We start from the raw sequence: 19,400 nt of genomic DNA on the forward strand, positions 1-19,400 counted from the left end.
TTACATTGATAATTTACCGGGAAACAGATTCTAGCTCCATGGTTGTATAGTGCCCAATCTTTTAGGTGAAGAAAACAAACTTTTATTAGTTTTCCTCCTCTCCCCCTACCCAAAAGTCAAAATTTTAAATTCAATTAGCCCGACGTTCCTCTACTATTCCCTGAAAGTTCAACTTCATTCCCCCAAGCCGTTCTCAAGATATTGCGGATACGGTATTTTTATAGCCTGGTTAAACAGATTGCCGTTTGTTTTACATCACTGCTTTACCCTGAATAAATTCTATTTATTAAGGCTTATTGTGCCAAACTTTTTTGAACATTATAATTTCTATTACCCCATCCCCTATTCTGCCCTCTCACCAAACTTAGGATTTTAAGTCCATTTAACTGTTTTCCAAAAACACTCTTAAATATTCAATTTCATCCTCGAAGCGGCTCCCAAGATATTGCAAGCATGCTACTTTGATGACCTGGTAACACAAAGTCTTTTGATGTACCTCACTACTTAACCGTGTATACATTCTAAGTCACACAGGACCTTATTGAACAATTTTTAGGTGGACAGAGACACGGTATCCCCCCTACCTTTGTCATCTCCCCCAAGTCAAAAATAGGACTCATGTTGTCTTCCACAAAATCTCCCTAAAGTTTCCATTTGTTTCCAGCTCGTTTCCGAGACGTTACAGATGCGCTATTTAGGTAACTTGGCATGCAATGCTGTCTTTTGATTTACCTCACTACTTAAGCACAAATAGATTCAAAGTAGTTCAGGAGCCTATAGCATAAGAACGTTCATATTAATCAGAAAGAAAATATAAGCACTTCTTCCCTCCCCAGCACAAAATTTGAAGTCCTTCGGGTCCCCTTTCTTCCCTAACACTACCTAAATATTTCAACTTCCTCCCCCTGGTGTTCCGGAGATTACAGAAAAATTATTTTGATTATCTACATACATATAGTAACTATTAATTTCCTTCTTCCAACTCCACAATTCAAAACTCTATATCAGCTTGCCCCCTCCGTCATTCACGAAAATTTTCAACTCCATCCACTATGCTATTCCGCAAGATACTAAATATAACTTTTTTTTAAACTGTGGTTTTAAGCAACTTCCTTTCTTTTAATCAAATAGTACACTTGAACAATTTTTGCAATATACTCTTGGGAAATTCTCTAAACTCTTTTTCTAGCGCGTAACCCCAAAGAATTACGAGCTGACCGACAAACTAGGCTGACTAAACATGTCCCTTTTTCTTTTAAAACCTATCTTTAAACAATAAGCAATTTATATAATTTTGGGCTATGGCCCCATGGCCCTGGGGCTGTGGTGGTCAAGTTGATTACAGAGGTTAAGTTTTAAGCCCATCCATTATTCTGAACATAAAAGCCATTTCACAACTTTCATCAAATATTACAGAGGATTACGGGGAAGCTCATGGACAAAATGTTCAAGGAAGGGGGGTGATTGCCCTTCAATCACTTTTGGTCCTTGAAGAATACCCTATAACTTTGAATTATCAATTGAATAGATGTCCTGAGAAGTTGCTTTGACCAAACCTGCAATACAACTGGTTGGGAGAAAAATATACTTTAGAGTGGCTCTATACATTACAATGGCTCTTCACTCAAGCAACGTAACGCTTAAAAAGTGCTAATGCATTACCACTGATTAGTTCAATGCCTCTACATCACTATTTCAAGCTTTTTCGTCCATACCCTCGTTGTTTAAACGGTGGAAAAAAGAGTTAATAGGTTTATCTCAAATGCAAAGGATAAAAATATCTATCCAGATAGCCCTTACTTTTCGTGGGAAACTGTGAGAAGTGAGTTTAAATACTTGTTCCGCATTTACATTTCTGAGACAAATGTCTTGCTTGTATCGACCCATTCAGGATATACATATTTGACAAAAGCCTTCCCTACTATACAAATCCAAAAGGGAAATTATTACTACACTATTTAAAATAGCTCGTAATGGAAAAAGTTTCTGTAATTGCACATATTTTTCTACTTATTTGTACAGCAAACATTTCACAGTAAGCTCGATCTCAATAATTGGGCAGCTTCCTGCAGAGTTTGGTTCGGCAAAAACGAATGTTGATATATCTCCCCCCCCCCCACTAGAAAACTTATCTGAAGGGATTTCTATCTATAATAATTATGGTATTTTAGCTTCCAAAAGAGTATTTGCAAAAAAGAAAAAAGGTGAATTACACAAAATATAAGCCAAATTTACAGAATAATCGCAATGGTATTGAGGGTTTTCAGAGAAAGAAGGGGGGCTAATTCCTCCTTTACTGATTACTTTCTACTGCTACTAATACGTATAACTTAATGCAGCACTAAGCCACCTAAGGCCAACAAAGCTGTATGTGCTCCTTCTCCGCCCAAATTTATTCAAAGCACCACTTTTGCTCTCTCCAATTAAGTTCCAACATTATTTTCCAATGTTCTATTTTTAGTTCATTGACTTATGTTCCAATTCATATAAATTTTTTTTCAAATACAAAAAAAAAATGCACTGATACCCTGGATCAGTGTTTCCCAACCGATTTTGGGTCATCCCCCACCAAAACATTTCTGAAATCCTTACACCCCCTTGTGATATTTAAATTTGATTATGAAAATTTTACGTTTATTCGCCTGAAGGAAGCTAAGGTGATTAACGTTGGCATCTATTTTTAGGACGTCCTCTAGACTTTTTATCATATTAATGAAACATATTGCCTGAACACAACACTTTTTATAAGTTACACTGCAATTGAACTCTCGTGTAGCTGAACCCCTTGCTACCGAACCCTCATGCATCTGACCCCAGGCACAACTGAACCCTTGTATTACTGAACCACTGTGTAACTGAACCCCCATACAAATGAACCTTCGTGTAACTAGACCCTCTTGCAACTGAACCGTCATACAGTCCAATCCGAGTGGAACTTGAACCTCAGTTTTACTGAACCGTTGTCAAGCTCATACCCAGTTTAACTGAACCTTCGTGTAACTGAGCCCTCATGCAACTTAACTCCTGTTTATTTGAGCCCTGATGCAACTAAACCTCTTAAGACTTAACCCAAGTGAAACTTAATTCCCAGTCAACTATACCTTCATTCAACTCATTATCCTTGCAATTCAACTATATTCAGCACAAACCCCACTTAACTCAACCTCTGTGTAACTCTATCCTTGCGTATCTAAACCCTCATCTGTTTCAACCCCCATTCTACTCACCTTCTGTTCAATTCAACTCTCGTTTAACTCAATCCTCATTCAAATAAATCCTCATTTAACCCAAACCTGTCTAACTTAACTCCAATTCAAATCAACCCCCTTCTAATTATTATACAAATACAAAATATAGTTCAGCCCGTTTTTTCGGCAGTGACAAAAGCTGACTCGAATAAAATGGTCGTTATCTGTTCATTAATTCTTTTATATTGCTTTGATGAAAGACTACCCCCCCCCCATCTAAAAAGAATTATCCTTCTATCCTATATATTTGAAAATTGGCAGAGCTTTTCGTATCCAGCCCGAAAACACTTGAAGGTCACGGTTGTAGCAATAGCTGTACTCTAGTACAGAGAAAGCCCATGGTAGCCAAAATCTTAGAGACACACTTGAAGGTTACGGTTGTAGCAATAGCTGTACTCTAGTACAGAGAAAGCCTATGGTAGCCAAAATCTTAGAGACACATTAAAAACACAATATCATAAAACGATCAAAAAGTTGGTTTTCAAAGACCAAACGATAATATTGAAAAAAATACAGTTTTCTCAAAAGCGAAGTTTTAAACCCTGAAATAAACCTTGAGCCACTTCCCCAATCACATAATCATATTCGTCGTGAACCCCCTTAGGTCTCAAAGGGTATCCGCAAGACATGAATTGATTAAGATCAGAAATCAGGTGACCTAGTTCTCCAATTTATTTAGTTGCTGGTTCGGTCGTTTGAGTGAATGAATTTTTTCTTTTATTTCTCAGTTGTTCGTTAGTATACGCCAATGACAGCTCATATTCGTTTGGATTTTGTGCAAATCGTGGATATTAGCGAGTAACTCACTTTACTGTTGTTAGGTAATTGATTTTAATGCCTATAATTTTTGGTCTTTTATTGGATTTTATTTATCTTTAATTTTTGAGTGTTTTTTTCATTGGTTTTGTTGTATTTTCTGGTTTTTGCTTTTTCCTGTATTATATTGTTTTGTTCGATCTGAATAAGAAGTCCACATCCTTGCAAGAGACCGGTCCAAACGGAGGCACCATGTAGCATCACTCTCGACGCCGGAAGCATTTTGGCAGGAGCATTAATTAAATAAGTGAGGCGGTTGCTCTCTCGAAATATTCGCTTTCTATGTTTTCTTCAGTATTTTCGTTCGGCCCTTAAAAACCTTATTTTTAATTGTTTTTTCCTTGTGCTATGGGAGGCCTATATGGTTTAAGAACTTATCTATTATTCAAATTAATAGTAGAAGTTTATTTCGGAAAAATTTCTGGGACCTCGTAAAAAGCGCCAGATTCACTGATAAGTCTTCCCTTTTCTGTATAATTTCTCCAGTACTGACAGGGCTCTAAAATATCATAGATAGTTGCTCAATGCTATTTGAAATCTAATGTTTCATATTTCTAATATTTCTTATATGGTTTTTGCAATTTCCTCATGACAATACCATCATAAAAAGCCTTATGGCATCAAAATCCAATTTTAGCGTTTTTTCTGGAGTGTAAATGCTTTAAACCATAAAAGGTCAGCACTAAAACATCAATGATCAAAAATCCTCTTATTGGTGTTTAAACCTCTCTCCCTTTAAATGAAAAGATGATTCAGTCAGTTTTGGAAGTAGAAAGCGAAAAAATAGTGTATTGAAATAAACTACAGAGGGAAAAAGATTCATCCGAACACAAAGCTGATCCGTTAATGATAGAAGCGGTTTTTTTTCCTTTCAGCGCTAAAATTAATTTCTAAAGAAATTCTTGGAAATTACGAAAAAGTGTATGATACCAGAACGTGTCTTCTTTTTCTTTCTCTTTTTGCCAAGCACTAGCCATTTACTGGAACATTGTAGGGACACTGAAATGGATAACCTTCTGAGGTTGGTTCTCGGAATTAGTGTATTATTTCTTCCACCCCATAAAGCTGTGCATTAGCTGGTGACTGGTTTGGTGTTATATAGCACATTTCACCCAAAACTTCCAAAGAAAAGGCGATTGGTCCACCATTCAAACCAGCTTACAATCACATTAATTACTGCTGTCAAAATATTTTAAATGGGGTTGAGTTGTACAAGAGCTCAGTCGAACGAGGAGTTCTGTTAAATAGGGCTGAGTTGCACGTGGGCTAAGTTGCACAGGATCTAGTTAAATGGGGATCGGTTGCACAAAGGCTCAGTCAAATAGGGTTGAGCTGCAAAGACGTCTAGTGGCTCGAGGGTTCAGTAAAATAACGCTAAGTTTTACGTGAGTCTAGTTAAACAGTGGTTCAGCTGCATGGAAGCTGAGTTACATGGGTTCAGTTACCTCCAAACCTTTTTATACAATGCATAGTCATTGCAACACTATCATGTTTTTTGTGCTCATTAAATGCATTTAAATATAACATAATTCAAATGAAAACGTTAGTTTTTTTAATAAAGGCTCTAAAGTGAAGTCAGCTCAAGGGTGCATGTCCTGCCCAAGACACACCAAAATATTGCCATGCCCCACCGATGGGGCGTGTACCCCGCGTTGGGAATTAACGCCTTAGACTAGAATTTTACTACTAATACTGTCCTTGCCTGAGGTTTTATCGTCCTAACATTTAATGTTTACTGAACAGTGGTCTTTTCTATTAGCGTATAGCTCTACATGAAATTCTGAACCGTCATTTTAAAATGCTAAGCGCAAACATCTATCATAGTTTATAAGGTTACATCCTTAAACGGTTTCCATGCTAATTCCAATTACTAGCAGGACTACCCTTTCGACGATAATCTAGGGTATTCGCATTCTTGTAAATTAAGAGTTTGAAACACCAATGCTGACAAAAAGGCGGGTCAATCATTCAGCTACCCAGCGACCCAAGATATAACCCAAAAGTCATTAAGTGAAATGACCAAATCATTTAATTTGAAATATAGTAATGCCTGAGATTCCTGGCACAGCAAGTGGTCCAATGACACATCAAATCATTTTGAATGAGAAAAAATATTACGATTATTAAAGTTGGCCTCGGCAAAAGACAAAAGCAATCAAGGAAAAGATCAAAAGCGCTAGACAAATCTGCTAAAATACAAATCTTTTTAATGTGTATAACATATTACTACCACTTGCCGAATGGTCATGAATATGGTAATGATATTTGAGTTTCGACAAACTTTTAACAACTGCACCTTTTGAGGACCGGAATGAATTAAAAGAATGACATTTAATTCACGATGTAAGCAAACTTTCAAAAGCAAAAACCTATGATATAAGCTTTTTACTTCTTTTCTTTAAATTCGAGTTGGCATCAGATGAAAATGAATAATCTCATTGACTTATTTTAATTCGAAAGAATTGGAATAGATTATAATTTAAGTAAAGTTTGGATTCATATGTTTAATTTAAAAATCCAGTATCTCATTCCTAACAAACTCTATACGACACACAGACTTTAAATTGTTTCAACAAGCACTTCGGCTCCCTCACAACGAAAGAGAGTTTTTCCTTGGAATTTGTGCAATTATTCCTCGGGGCAGCATGTCATCGAGCTGAATAATGATGGGGGTTTGCGACTGAATTTGTTATTGTTATTTCGCTGTAATGTTTTTATTAATCTATTTTTAATTCAGTCTTTTTTTATTTTTGTGAGAGTTATTTTTTTATTATTTACTATATATTTTATATTTTATTTATTTTGACTTATTCATAATAAATTTTATTAAGTATTTTATTTAATAGGTGAGTAACAACTCGAAAAGTAACAACTCCAGAAACAACTCGAAAAGTGAAGTTAATCCTAACGAAATATACCAAAATACGATGAAAATATAATACTATTGTAACAAAATTATGGGAACTGCAACTTGGATTTATGGAAAGCAAACCGCCTAGAACGCTTAGAAAGCAGGCCATCTAGAACGTTAGGGATTAAATACCTAATCTAAAACAAAACCAAAAGATACAAATTAATAAAAAAAATAGAATATTTTAACTCCACATCCGAGAACCTTTATCAACGGAAAAGAAAGAAAAGTAATAAACAATAAGTGATTGGTAAATAGCCATTTGCCAGTCTGACTCCATAGAAGATTAAATAAAAAAAACGAGTTTTTTTAACTGAAAGTAAGGAGCGACATTAAAACTTAAAACGAATAAAAATTACTTCGTAAATGAAAGATGCTGCTTCCTCATCAACGCCCCGCTCTTTACACTAACGTTTTTTACTGTTTTAAAAAGAAGAGTTGAGAGACTGAGTCAAACTTTAGCGTAAAGGCGGGGCGTTGATGAGGAAGCAGCCCCTTTCATATATGAAGTAATTTCTATTCGTTTTAAATTCGTTTTTCTCTCAACTTGTTTTTTTTTTTAATTTAATTTCTGAACGTTTTCGAATCAATGCATGTTTTGATTTTGGCTCTCCGCAGAGGAATAATTAAAACGAAATTTGCATATTTATTTATTTTTTGGCTAAATGGCTTTCTCATAGTTTTGATCGAATGATTTTGGGAAAAAAGGAGTGGGGAAGGAAGATTAGTTGCCTCCGATTTTTTGGTTACTTAAAAAGGCAACTAGAACTTTCAATTTTCTACAAATATTTTCTTAGTAAAAGATATACGTAATTTATAAATTAGCTTACGTAACGAAATTTTGTATTCTCATGTTCTTATTAAATATATGAGGGGGTTCAACACCCTCGTCAGTACCTCGCTCTTTACACTAAAGCTTAAATTTTGTCCCAATTCATGTCCCAATAAATAGTTGAAATTACTAAAAATACTTTAGCGTAAATACGTATATACGTTGGATCTTCACGCTGTTCATTAGTATATATTGTCAGACACTGTACCTCTATTGCCAGTCAGTGAAATGAATGCGAAGAGGCAAATGGAAACCTAACCGCACTACCACCAATAAGAAAATCAACAATTTCATCCCAAACATAATCATTTAATTTATTTTTAACTGAGGTACGTATTCCGCCGTCCTAATACTCACTGTTAACATATTCCATACAGATGAGTCCGAGTATTTTATCGAAAATTAAGACCAGATAGAAAGATGCTTTAACTAGATAAAATGACAAAAAAGCTATTATCAGAAATATATACAATAAATAATTTCAACTGCTGGGAATCAACTTCTGTTCAAAGTAAAGACTCGGAAAAAAAATTTTGTTATGTACTTGCACCAATAAAACCGTCATAGGCTGGGCGCTAGACTGGACCAAGATCCTGGTATGAAAAATGCCAGAGGCGCCATTTGGGGCAAATCTTGGGGTGGGCATGAACACCATCTGGCCCCCCCCCCCACGATTCACTTTGTGTCGCGTAAGAAAAATCCGGGTTATATCGATGCCAATATTTGGAATTATCGAATATTCTAAGTAAAAATGCATTTTCAGCACCCGTGTGTTGCTTGGAAATGTACTGTAACCAAATATGGAACTCAGCCACACTGACCTCTAAGATTAATTATAACAATGAAGAATACAATCAACGAGGTCAAGTGATTAAACTGAAAGTGGAAAATTCAACCAGACTACAGGCTGGCATTCCTCAGCGAGGAACTTTCTTATTTAAGTAAACAATACGTCGGTGAAAGTAACCTTCATTGTTATGCTGAGGGTTGTAACCAAAATCTCGGTTTTCCTTCAGCAGAAGTCTTCCAGATCAAATATATTTATAAAAAGGAAAACATAACAAGAAAAAAAAACATAACAACATTCAAGGTAACAAGTGGAACCGCCGAGCTTTCATCTTTGCAAAATCGTCAACAAGCTGGGTGTAGTCAAAATTTTTACTAAATCCTTCTCTGCAAATATCAAAAGGAGGTGACTGAGACGATCATCTCCTGTTGTAGACCGCAGGTAGTTTTTCACTATTTCTAGGCTAGAAAACAAACGCTCATAGCTCGCTGTTCTCTCAGGAAGTGTGGCAGCAATACGAAGTACTTTAATTACTTCTGAGTAAGCCACTGGTAATGCCTGAAGATGGTCGACAATGTCAAGTAAGTTTTCCGGCTTTTTCTCCTCATTGAGCAAGAAACGCTTGGAAATACCAGCTTGAGATTCGAGAAGAATGCTGTCGATATCCAGCTCGTCGTAAAGAGAAGAGAAAAGCTTGAGCAGTTCTATGTCCATAAACTTGGTTGAGCTTGGATCCATGGCTTCGAGCGTACTCAGCACTGGCAAGTTACCTGTGAACCTTCTGTCAAATTCGGCTAGTAGACGGTCAAAAGTTTTGAAGTATTCTTGCTTCATTTCATCCGCCAAAGTAGTAGTCCAATTTCCAGATTCGATGAAATTCTTTCCGAGCGTCAAAGTTGCCACAAATTGTTTCCGATGCTTGGTGATCTTTTGAGTTCTTCAAGGTCGTCCTTTCTGACCAACAGAGGAGGGTCTAGTCGCGGGTCCATTCACAGCAGGTAATTCAATTTCGAGTTCTGTTGCAAACTCTTTAGCCTTCTTGAAAAGCGATACAAATGAAGCATCTGAACGCAGGTCGGTGAGTTTGCTTCTTTTGGCCTGAGTCAGGGTGCGCGATTGAGAAATAACCAAGTCGGCTACATGGAGTTGCTGAGACAGCGATTTCGTCCTTCGCGTAATTGCTCCTATGTAGTGCAGTTGGAAGATAACAAGGAACGATTCCATCAAGAGATGATAGGCCAGGAACTGACCTATTTTAGTCTATCAACTTAGAGGAATTACTGCAAATATTCAGAATTTATAATATTAATATAATTATCTAGGAAACGGGCATTTGACAGAACTTGAATTAGATTATGTATCTAACTTGCTTTCAAAGTTTACAATGGTTAATAGCAAATAGTGTTATTATTATGACCGGCAAAGGACCCTTTTTGGTGGAAGCTTGGGCCCCTTGAAAAATCTGGGATGGGCATTTGCCCACCCCTGCCCCACCCAAATGGCGCCTCTGAAAAATGCCCCAAGCAAATGAGGGCTTGTACCTCCTTTGAAGTTATTTTGAAAGCAATAGGTATGAGTATTGATCTGCACAAAATATGTTCTAATTACGAACATTGTACATTTAAGTTCAAAAAAAAAATGTAGCTGATTTGTTCTATTATTGTTTTTTTATGCTGAAATATATAAATATTTCTATACTATATTTAAATATCCTTGAAGGTGTATAGTCATATAAAACGTGAAAATTTATTTATAATATAATACAGTCCAGGAAATAAAACAAAAATGGAATTTTACTCGATTTCGAAATTAAGACAGAGTTAAGCTTAAGTTTAGATTTTCCAGTAATTAGAAAAGCTTTTTGTTAGAGACTCATGGAAAAAATTTAACACAGATTTAATAGAAACACGGGTACTACTGCTTTTTAACATGACACTTTCGTCTTGGAAGCCTTACTGTATTGGAATTTTAACCTTTAGAAATATTATCAAAAAGACTATAAACGACAGGACATGGCTAATTCTGTATATCTACCTATTCCATTTTGTCCTATATGGATGCGACGTGTAGCTAAACCGGCCTATTTTTGACAGTCTCTCCAAAATGTGAGTGTAAGCTGATGATTCACTGTAAGGCAACTCAGTGTATATTAGCCATCTATCGTTCTGCTTTTGCACAGGCTCCTTTATATTGTAATTAGATAGCCAGTAATGGAAGAGTAAGAAAACTACAAGGAAGCACCTGAAATCAAAGCAAAAATCATCAGTGATTTTATCTCTGTAAAAAATAACAGAAGATCAGGTTATGAACTGACATAAAGCATAGTATGACAATTTATACTTCTCTTTGGTGGTGTCATGACTAAGGCTAAAGAGCTTGACTAATTTATTCTTCTTCAGTGTCTCGGGTAATCAAAATTTGACCTTGTTAAACTATTCCTGGTCCAGTGAACTATACTGACTGGATCTTAAATTTAAATTTTATGGTTGTTATGGCACTCGTTTTGAAAGGCATGTACATAAAAAACAAAAAAAGAGAGTGGACTGACATTTTGGGTAGCGGGGAACACAAGCTTGAGAAAGACCTCAATAGGCTAAATATACGGCAAATATATGATACTAAAGCAATATTACCGTATGTTCTGAAGAAGTACATCAACCTCTGGGTTAAATATAATCTTCTTTATATATATATATATATATATATATATATATATATATATATATATATATATATATATATATATATATATATATATATATATATATATATATATATATATGAAATTTAGACGTAAATCTTTAAAATCGCAATACGTCCCTTGGTATTTTTCAATTTTAAGGTAGTAAAAGTGCTCCATAAAAAAGCCAAATTAGAAATGTGTGATTAAAAAAAAATACTTACAATAGTAGCAAATAAAGATTTTCTCTTTATCATTAAGAATACATCTTTTCAAACCTTAGCCTGATCCAAACTTCAAACCCAAAGAAATAAAGTCACATAATAATTTAGAATTCGAATGAAAAAAATGTTTTAATCACTGAAACCCAAAATTAGCAGAAATAAAAAAAATAATAACACCAAACATGAAAATAACACAAGCAGCTATGAATGAAGGTAAGAAAGCCAAAAAGAAAATATATTAAAAACAACATCAAGTCAAATTCAAGACGAACAGAAATTCCAAAGTAAGAGTAGGGCTCTTATTAGCTTACCTGTCATTTGTGCTTTGTTGGAAACAATTTGTGCTTTGAGCCCTGTGTTTTTAATATCAGAAAATGAAGCCAAAAAGCTACCTCCATCGCCCTCTACTCAAACCTTAGAAAACAGAAAAAAAAATTAATGCCTTATAGCTAGAAAATACACATACAAATAGATAATTGATGCGTAGATTTATGAGTGTACTGCTCAGTAGGGGCCTTCCCCAAGCCACTCTTTAAATCTAGACTCTTGACTTTCGAGGAGTGTGAACTGTGAAGACCAGACTTGGTTCTCGATCTCGGAGAAATATTCCACCAACGAGGTGTGTGACTAGTTATTTGAACCAAACGGTAGAGAAGACTACTCCAAAAAGGGTTAAAAATTACCAGAAAATTTTTCTTCCGCGTGAAAAGACCCAGTAAAATTTAGGATTAGAATTTATCTGAATTCTATTACTACAGAATTCACCGGTTTAGTGTTCTTGCGAGATATGTCTATTTGGTTCTAATAGACTATATTGCACTATCCATTTATAAAACCGCAAGATCCTGGAGAAATGAACATGTTCGAAACCAAGCCAAAGTCTGCAAAGAGGGGGGAGGTAGACTAGTCAGTTTTGGCTGCTGTTTAAACACAGACTTGGTGGAAAATTTTCTCTTAAGAAATTTTGATGATTGTTTTTTTTTTGTCTGAAATTAATTATGGTTTTTCACGAATAACCATTGTAGTTGAAGTAGTAAAAGGTAGCCAGTTGAGCATTTTCCTTATAACATTTACCGTAAATTTTTTAAGTTTTCAAATAATTTGCCTCTTGTTTTGTTTTTTATCCCCTTCCCCTATCTATCAGGAACGATCCGCATGTTGGTGAGCTAGCTATGCATTCAGGATTTGCTGAGTCAGCAGTATGCAGGAAGTAAGAAGGGTGTTATTTAGCATCTTCTACACTTAAATTTCCAGGGTTCAGTTTTGTTTCTAATTGAATACAAATCAAGTAATTATCGGTCACTGTAAAGGGCTTGGACTATTATTTTCCACTGGAATGGACCTTTCTTCCGATCTCTTAGGAGGAAGTATTGCCACACGGTCGCGCATTCTTCCCTGAAAACTCACATAGTTCATACATAGAGAGTAATAAGGAAAAACCTTCCGATGTACGCCTAGTGTATGATACCTAATACTTTTTTGTGTGCAGGGCTTGATGGCTTTTTGGAAGCTTTCGTTACTTAAATTATTGCTTGCTTATTTGGATGAGAAGCTCTGTCAATATTCAATTTGTCTAGCTCTGAGTTGCAAGTTTGACTCCTTGTTATTTAAATTACTTCAGACGAGAAAACTGAAGTAGGAATTGAAGTAGGTGAAATCAAGTAGAAAAATCAGGTCGATTCAAATTGGTTTCCTTTATAAGTTACTTGAGCTAATAACTTTTTGCTAATAACTTTTTACTTCAGACGAGAAAACTGAAGTAGGAATTGAAGTAGGTGAAATCAAGTAGAAAAATCAGGTCGATTCAAATTGGTTTCCTTTATAAGTTACTTGAGCTAATAACTTTTTGCTATTCCTGGAATACGGATTGTAACATAGTAACGAAAATATCTTTGAAAGAAATAAACAAAACTATTTTAAAAAAAATGATATAAGACGTTCCATTTGTAACACACAATTTCGATTAAAATTAGTCTTTTAATTTGACTTACCAGAGTGATACAAGGAAGTTTCTTTTGTTTATTCTCCTGATCAAATTTTTTAACAGATGAAAAAGATCACTCATTTTTAATGACTGATCTTTTTATCTTGCAGCAGAATCATTGTAACATTTTCAACAAAATGAATAATAGTGTTGATCTTCGAGTCAATGCCTAAATACAATAAAAAGTTTAGCCTTCAGCTACTATTGACGCTTTATTGAGAACTGCATTTAAAAAAAGACCTAATTGTGTAACATAGCCATACAAATAAATAATAAAAGTACCTTAAGTAGGTATTTTGAAATTGGTGTAACACAAGTATTTTTAATTTGCTTGACATGATGAATATCAGAACAGTCCTCAAGTCCTTTGCCTCTCTATCCAATTCAAACATATAAACATACTTTAACACTGTCAAGTCACCGATAAGAAATCCGCGGTTTCTGATTGTGTATCTGAGGCTAATATAGAAAAAATTTAATTGAATCTCCCAAAGTGTGAACATGTCACACACTGATGAATTTCAACCCATACAAGGATTCTTGATTTGCATGATTAAGGGCATATTACAAACACCTTGGGTCCAAGTTCTCTCAAACAGCCCTTCTTCTCCCCATCCTCACCATCAAAAAGCACTAATAATAGTAATAACGAATTTTCAAGGTTCTATCATAGGCAGCGCAAAAGTGCTGCTTATGTAAAGAACGATGGGGGCGCAATGTAATTTTTTTTTTTTTTAGACGTGCACTTCGTATCGAAGGAGTTGTCGTAGAAACTTCAAAAAGGGCTCATTTAATTTGAAATTCAAAGGGCTAGTGCCTTTTTTAATAGTCAAATTGATTGGAGGGCAACTAATGCCCCTCCCACGCCCGCCATTTCCCTCAACATATTCAATCAAAATTTTGAGATAGCCATTTTGCTGAGCGTAGTTTAAAGATCTGGGAATTATTTTTTGGGGGATGATATCCCCCCTAGAGCCCTCAGGGCAAGGATTGTAACTTATGGCCTGGGGCCATATAAGCTTTTTATATTAAAGGGGTGATCGTATAAACTTTGAAAGGGGTCCATTGGATTGCTAATCAGAAGTTTTAGTGCCTTTTTGAGGGCTAAAGTGATGGGAGGGTAGATATCCCCCCTTGTATTTTACCGAGATGTATCTGATAGAAGTTTGAAATGACCATTTGTTATTGTTTAAACTTCGAAAATGGCTAATTTGATTTGAAACTGAAAGGGTTAGTCTCCTTTTTAATATTCAAAAGTTATTGAAGGGCAATTAGCACCCCTCCCACGCCCACCATTTCCCAAGCACATTCAATCAAAATTTTGAGATAACCATTTTGTTCCACCTATTTCAAAAACCTGGAAATTTTGTCTTTGAGGATGACAACCCCCTTGAGCCCGCAGGGCAAGTGTTGTAAGTTACGGCCTGGGGGCATATAAGGTTTATACTGAAAGGGTGACCGTATAAACTTCAGAAGGGGTTCATTGGATTGCTAATAAGAAGCTTTATAGCCCTTTCAGAGATTCAGAGTGACCAGAGGGTGGATGCCTTCCCCCAAACCTTGTATTTTCACGAAATGTATCTGATAGAAATTTTGAGATGACCATTTGTTGTCGTAGAAGCTTCAAAAAGGCCTTATTCGATTGGAAATTCTAAGGGCTAGATGACTTTTTCATGGTCGAAAGTGATTGAAGGGCAACTTCAATTAACATTAACATTTAAATAAAAAAAAAATAACATTAGTACAGCTGATAACCCCTATGCCTTCAAAAGAACGGACCATAATTTGTATTTTACTGAAAGAAAAAAGAACGAATGACCGTGAATTGTCAGTTTAATTGATATATATTGATATTTATTCCTTAAAGTTTTGATAATTTTTTATTTATGAAAGTAAAAATAAGTGAAACCATTTAAAATGTTTTTTGTTTTCAGTAAAGTACAAATTATGCTCTGGTCTTGAGAAGGCATGGAAGTTACCAGCCGTACTAATGTTAATTTTTGCTCGTTTTTAATTTAATCGGCTATTTATTGTAATTTCTGTTCGTTTTGAGTTTCATTTATTTATTGATGGTTATTTGTGGTAATTTTACGCTTGGGAGATTATTTGATTTTGTTTCTGCTCATTTTTGGATTAATGGATCTCTTTACTTTTCTATGAAAACCTTGTTTTGTGGGAAAAGTTTTTTAAATTAATTTCTGTTCGTTTTTTTTATTAACTTAGTGTTTTTGACGGAAAAAGATAATATTCTATATCTTTTCAGTTTTTTCATATAAGAATCCACAGTTTGGTTCGCTATTTGTAGGTTGAAGAAACTTTTTCAACAATTTTCAATCCTGACACAAACAGTATCTTTTAATTCAATTTTATAACTTTTGAAGTTGAACTGCACAATAGCAACGGTGGCAGTATTAGTAATATAGGTAGTAATAATAGCAACAGTAGTAGTAGTATGAGTAAAAGTAGTAGTATTAGGTTGGAAATATTTTATCTTGGTTAGTTCAACATCCCTCACAACAAACCTTGTTAGTTTCTAACCTCACACACCAAACTGTTCCTAAGATACTTTTGTTATACTCATTTGACAACCTGCACACAGACAACGTTTTATGATTCAGTTCTCCACTCCCCCCCCCAAAAAAAAATCATTGAAAATTTCAACTTTGTACCATTAGAAATAGTTGTATTAGTAGTTAAAGTAGTAGTATTGATATTGCTAGTAATAGCATTAACATATTATCTTTTGATCAGCGGAATGTTCTTCTCATCAAGTCCTAGAGGTTTCTTCTTAATACAATTAGCCGTTGCTATGACGTCGCTGATATGTCCTTTTGATATCCTGTCTGTTATCATATTTTCCTCTCATTGCTGTTTGACTTACAAGTAGTATCAATAGAAGTACTAGTAGTAGTAAATGCAGCAGTAACGGTAGTTGTTGAGATGATATTCCTCTTTAAGTATTCTCGGAAAGTTCCAACTTAATACCCAAATCAATTTTTGAGATATACTATTTTGACGATTTGCATGCACATAGCGTCTTTTGATTTAGTTTGAATTCCCTCTCAATACTGTAAATAGATTGGTCTGGTAGTAGTAATAGTGGTAGTTGTAGTAGTATTGGTAGCATGCAAATATTGCCTTTTTATCATCTCCTTTATCATTTCTTGAATTTTCCGAATTAATGTACTCAGTTATTCCAGTGTTACACCCTTTTGACCATCCTTGTACACATAACGCGTTTTGATTTAGTTCAAAACATTCTCTGGAAGGCTCACCTTAATGGTCATCATCTTCTTGGAAAGCAAAGTTCAAACATGTATACATTTCTCAATACCATATACAGCGCGTAAACAATGAACGAATTGCATAACTTACAGCCTTTTTCCTGAGGGCTTCGGGCTGGTTAACATCCCCAAAGACATAATTACTGGACCTTTGAAAAAGACGGAACAAAATAGATCTCTTGAAATTTCGATTGGATATATTTTGAGAATAATAGGTTTGGGTGGGGCTGATTGCCCTCCATTCATTTTTTACTATTAAAAAGGGCACTAGAACCTTGGACTTCAAATCAAATGAGCTCCATCCGATCCAAAGCTTATATGACTATTCGTTCCCAAAAAACCTTATACACCCCAGGGCATAGCTTACAACCCTTGCCTATGGACTCTGAGCGATTGTGTCCACCCTAAAAGACAATTCTCAATCAAAACCACCTCTTCCGACAGACATACATTGAGGTAATAACCCTTCTTTTATTTGATTCGAGATACTTATTCATTATAAACCTTTAAAGTATGACTTTGGCAACGTTACTACACTGGTATTGTCTATTTTCATCTACAATAAAAAATGTCAGATCAAGTAGGCGAATAATAATAAACTTATAATGAAGTTTATTTATGCGATAGAATATTTCCAAATTTCAGAGAATAAATAAGTTGATCTCGTTAACCTTTGCACACAACTTACGTGTCAACTATATGATCGTTCACCGTTTCGTACTTGACAGTATAGACTGCACCTTAGGGTACTTATTATCGTTAGTTACTTTTTTATTACCTCTGTAACAATTTGGAGGATTTATTATAGTAATTTCAGTTAACAGCGAAATATGTGAATTTTTATTATATATAAAAAGCTTTTAGTCCGATTTCCTGACAACCGAGGACAATACATCAGTTGTTGAATCTAACCAAAAAAAAACAACTTTGTAATGCACCTCAGTATCTCTGTCTCGCAAGATCGCATCAAGTGAAAATCTTAGAGCGAGTGTGTGTAGCCCTCCCCTCCACTTTCATGTTTTAATGTTTTCTAAGCAAGAGCTCTAAGAGTAAAAGAATTTTCTTTTAATTGCGTCGACACGAAAATTCACAATTTGAAACATTTTTTAACCTTAGAATATGTTCCTCATTATCTTACATTGCAAGTGTTTCAAGTAAAGAAAATAAGTGTTTATTATTTTGACCATGAGGGATGGAACGGAGACTCAAAAGAGTGTTTATGCATTCCGCTTTTATATCGAAACAAATTGTAGAAAAAGCCAAGACAGATAGTCCGATTGAGTGAGAGGCAAATCTGGCTTAAGCTTTTATTAGAATTGTTTAAAAATGGTGTCGATTCCTTTGTTAACAGATGAGCCTACATATTATCCGTCCTGCATCATTCTCAGGGCAGAACTATGGTAGATAGTCATAGAGCTAAGATAGTCATAGAACCTATAGTATACCAAGTGTTTGGTTAAATGGCACGGGTAAACGGCGGGAAACGCACGGGTAAACCGAAGGCCAAACTGCACCTGAATCTGGTTAGAAATGGAAAAGAGAACAAGAATATTGAACTAAATGATAAAGACACTGAAAGAACTAAACAAGATTATCTAAAAACTACCCAAACGATACAACATTGTAGAAAAACTAAAAAAATAAAACAGATAGATGACCAGATAAATGAGAAAATAGATAAAAAGAAAAAATACTTTTTCCCATTTTTTGACAGGAATATTTATATTCATTCAAAATATTGTTGCTTCATATTTATAAAAATTAATTGTTTGCCGCAAAGCATAATACGTTCTTCAGCAAATTTAGCAACAGTTGATGGTGCAAAAACATTAGACTGGGAAAAGGGCTAATCCAAGCTAATCTGCAAATAACACTGTTCTTGTCTATGTTCAGTTTTCGATATTTGAGTGCAAGATTCTTACATCATATCATGAATATGGGTCCATTAGTAAAAATTCTCTTTTTTGGTATCCATGAATTGAAGATATTTTCAAAATCTCTGAATATACGGAAGGAGTCTGGGGTTTCTTTCTCTGTTTTTTTTTTCCTTTTTATTTGTCGTGTGCAAAGGTTAGAACTGAAAATATAAATCACATTGAGGTCAAATTAGTTTGAAATCACTGTTTGAAGGTGCGTTTTCCTTGGATCATGATAGCATTCAGATTTCTCAGCAAGCGAAAATTTTCTTGATCTTGAAGATTTTGCTTGACTTTCCGGTAGAAAAATTTCTTGCCAGGGGACCCTGAGTGGTTTTGCATTGAAAATGGTGCAGTTGTATCTATTACCGGTCGAACTTCAGCTACCTGTGTGAATAATAGTAAGGTTTAAATTACATTTCATGCTAATTTTGTATAATACAAGACTTTGAAAATGTTAATACTTAACAAAGATAAAGAAATCTCTGAATCATTCATTCTTTTACATTTATTTTTGATAAAGAGAGTCACATTGATCGCTTTTTTGACAAATATGTTGTCCAAACTTAAGGAATATCTGGCAGTTATTTCTTTTTATAACTGAGCTTGAAAACAAAAAAAGTAATAGATTCATTTGACAGGGAATGCTCGCTAGAATTTCTGTAATTTTTTTTTTTAATACATACTTACTTACGCTTGTGCTTGTAGTAGGACTCAA

At 34.9% G+C, this 19,400-nt stretch overlaps 1 protein-coding gene across 5 annotated transcripts in view; it reads right to left on the bottom strand.

Annotated features, from left to right (window-relative positions):
- The window catches only part of LOC136037177 (uronyl 2-sulfotransferase-like), a 73,612-nt gene that overhangs the window by 39,494 nt on the left and 14,718 nt on the right, over positions 1–19,400 (bottom strand). For 3 of the 5 annotated variants that reach the window (XM_065719724.1, XM_065719725.1, XM_065719726.1), the window contains 2 exons: positions 13,490–19,069; positions 10,629–10,835 (listed from right to left, as the gene is read on the bottom strand). In XM_065719724.1, coding sequence (XP_065575796.1) covers positions 10,629–10,835; positions 13,490–13,563 — 281 coding nt within the window. In that variant the 5' untranslated portion in view covers positions 13,564–19,069. The remainder of the gene's footprint in view (positions 1–10,628; positions 10,836–13,489; positions 19,070–19,400) is intronic. The other 2 variants (XM_065719728.1, XM_065719729.1) reach the window with 1 other exon arrangement.

The sequence above is a fragment of the Artemia franciscana genome, chromosome 16, assembly GCF_032884065.1.
Source record: "Artemia franciscana chromosome 16, ASM3288406v1, whole genome shotgun sequence".
NCBI classification, from domain to species: domain Eukaryota; kingdom Metazoa; phylum Arthropoda; class Branchiopoda; order Anostraca; family Artemiidae; genus Artemia; species Artemia franciscana.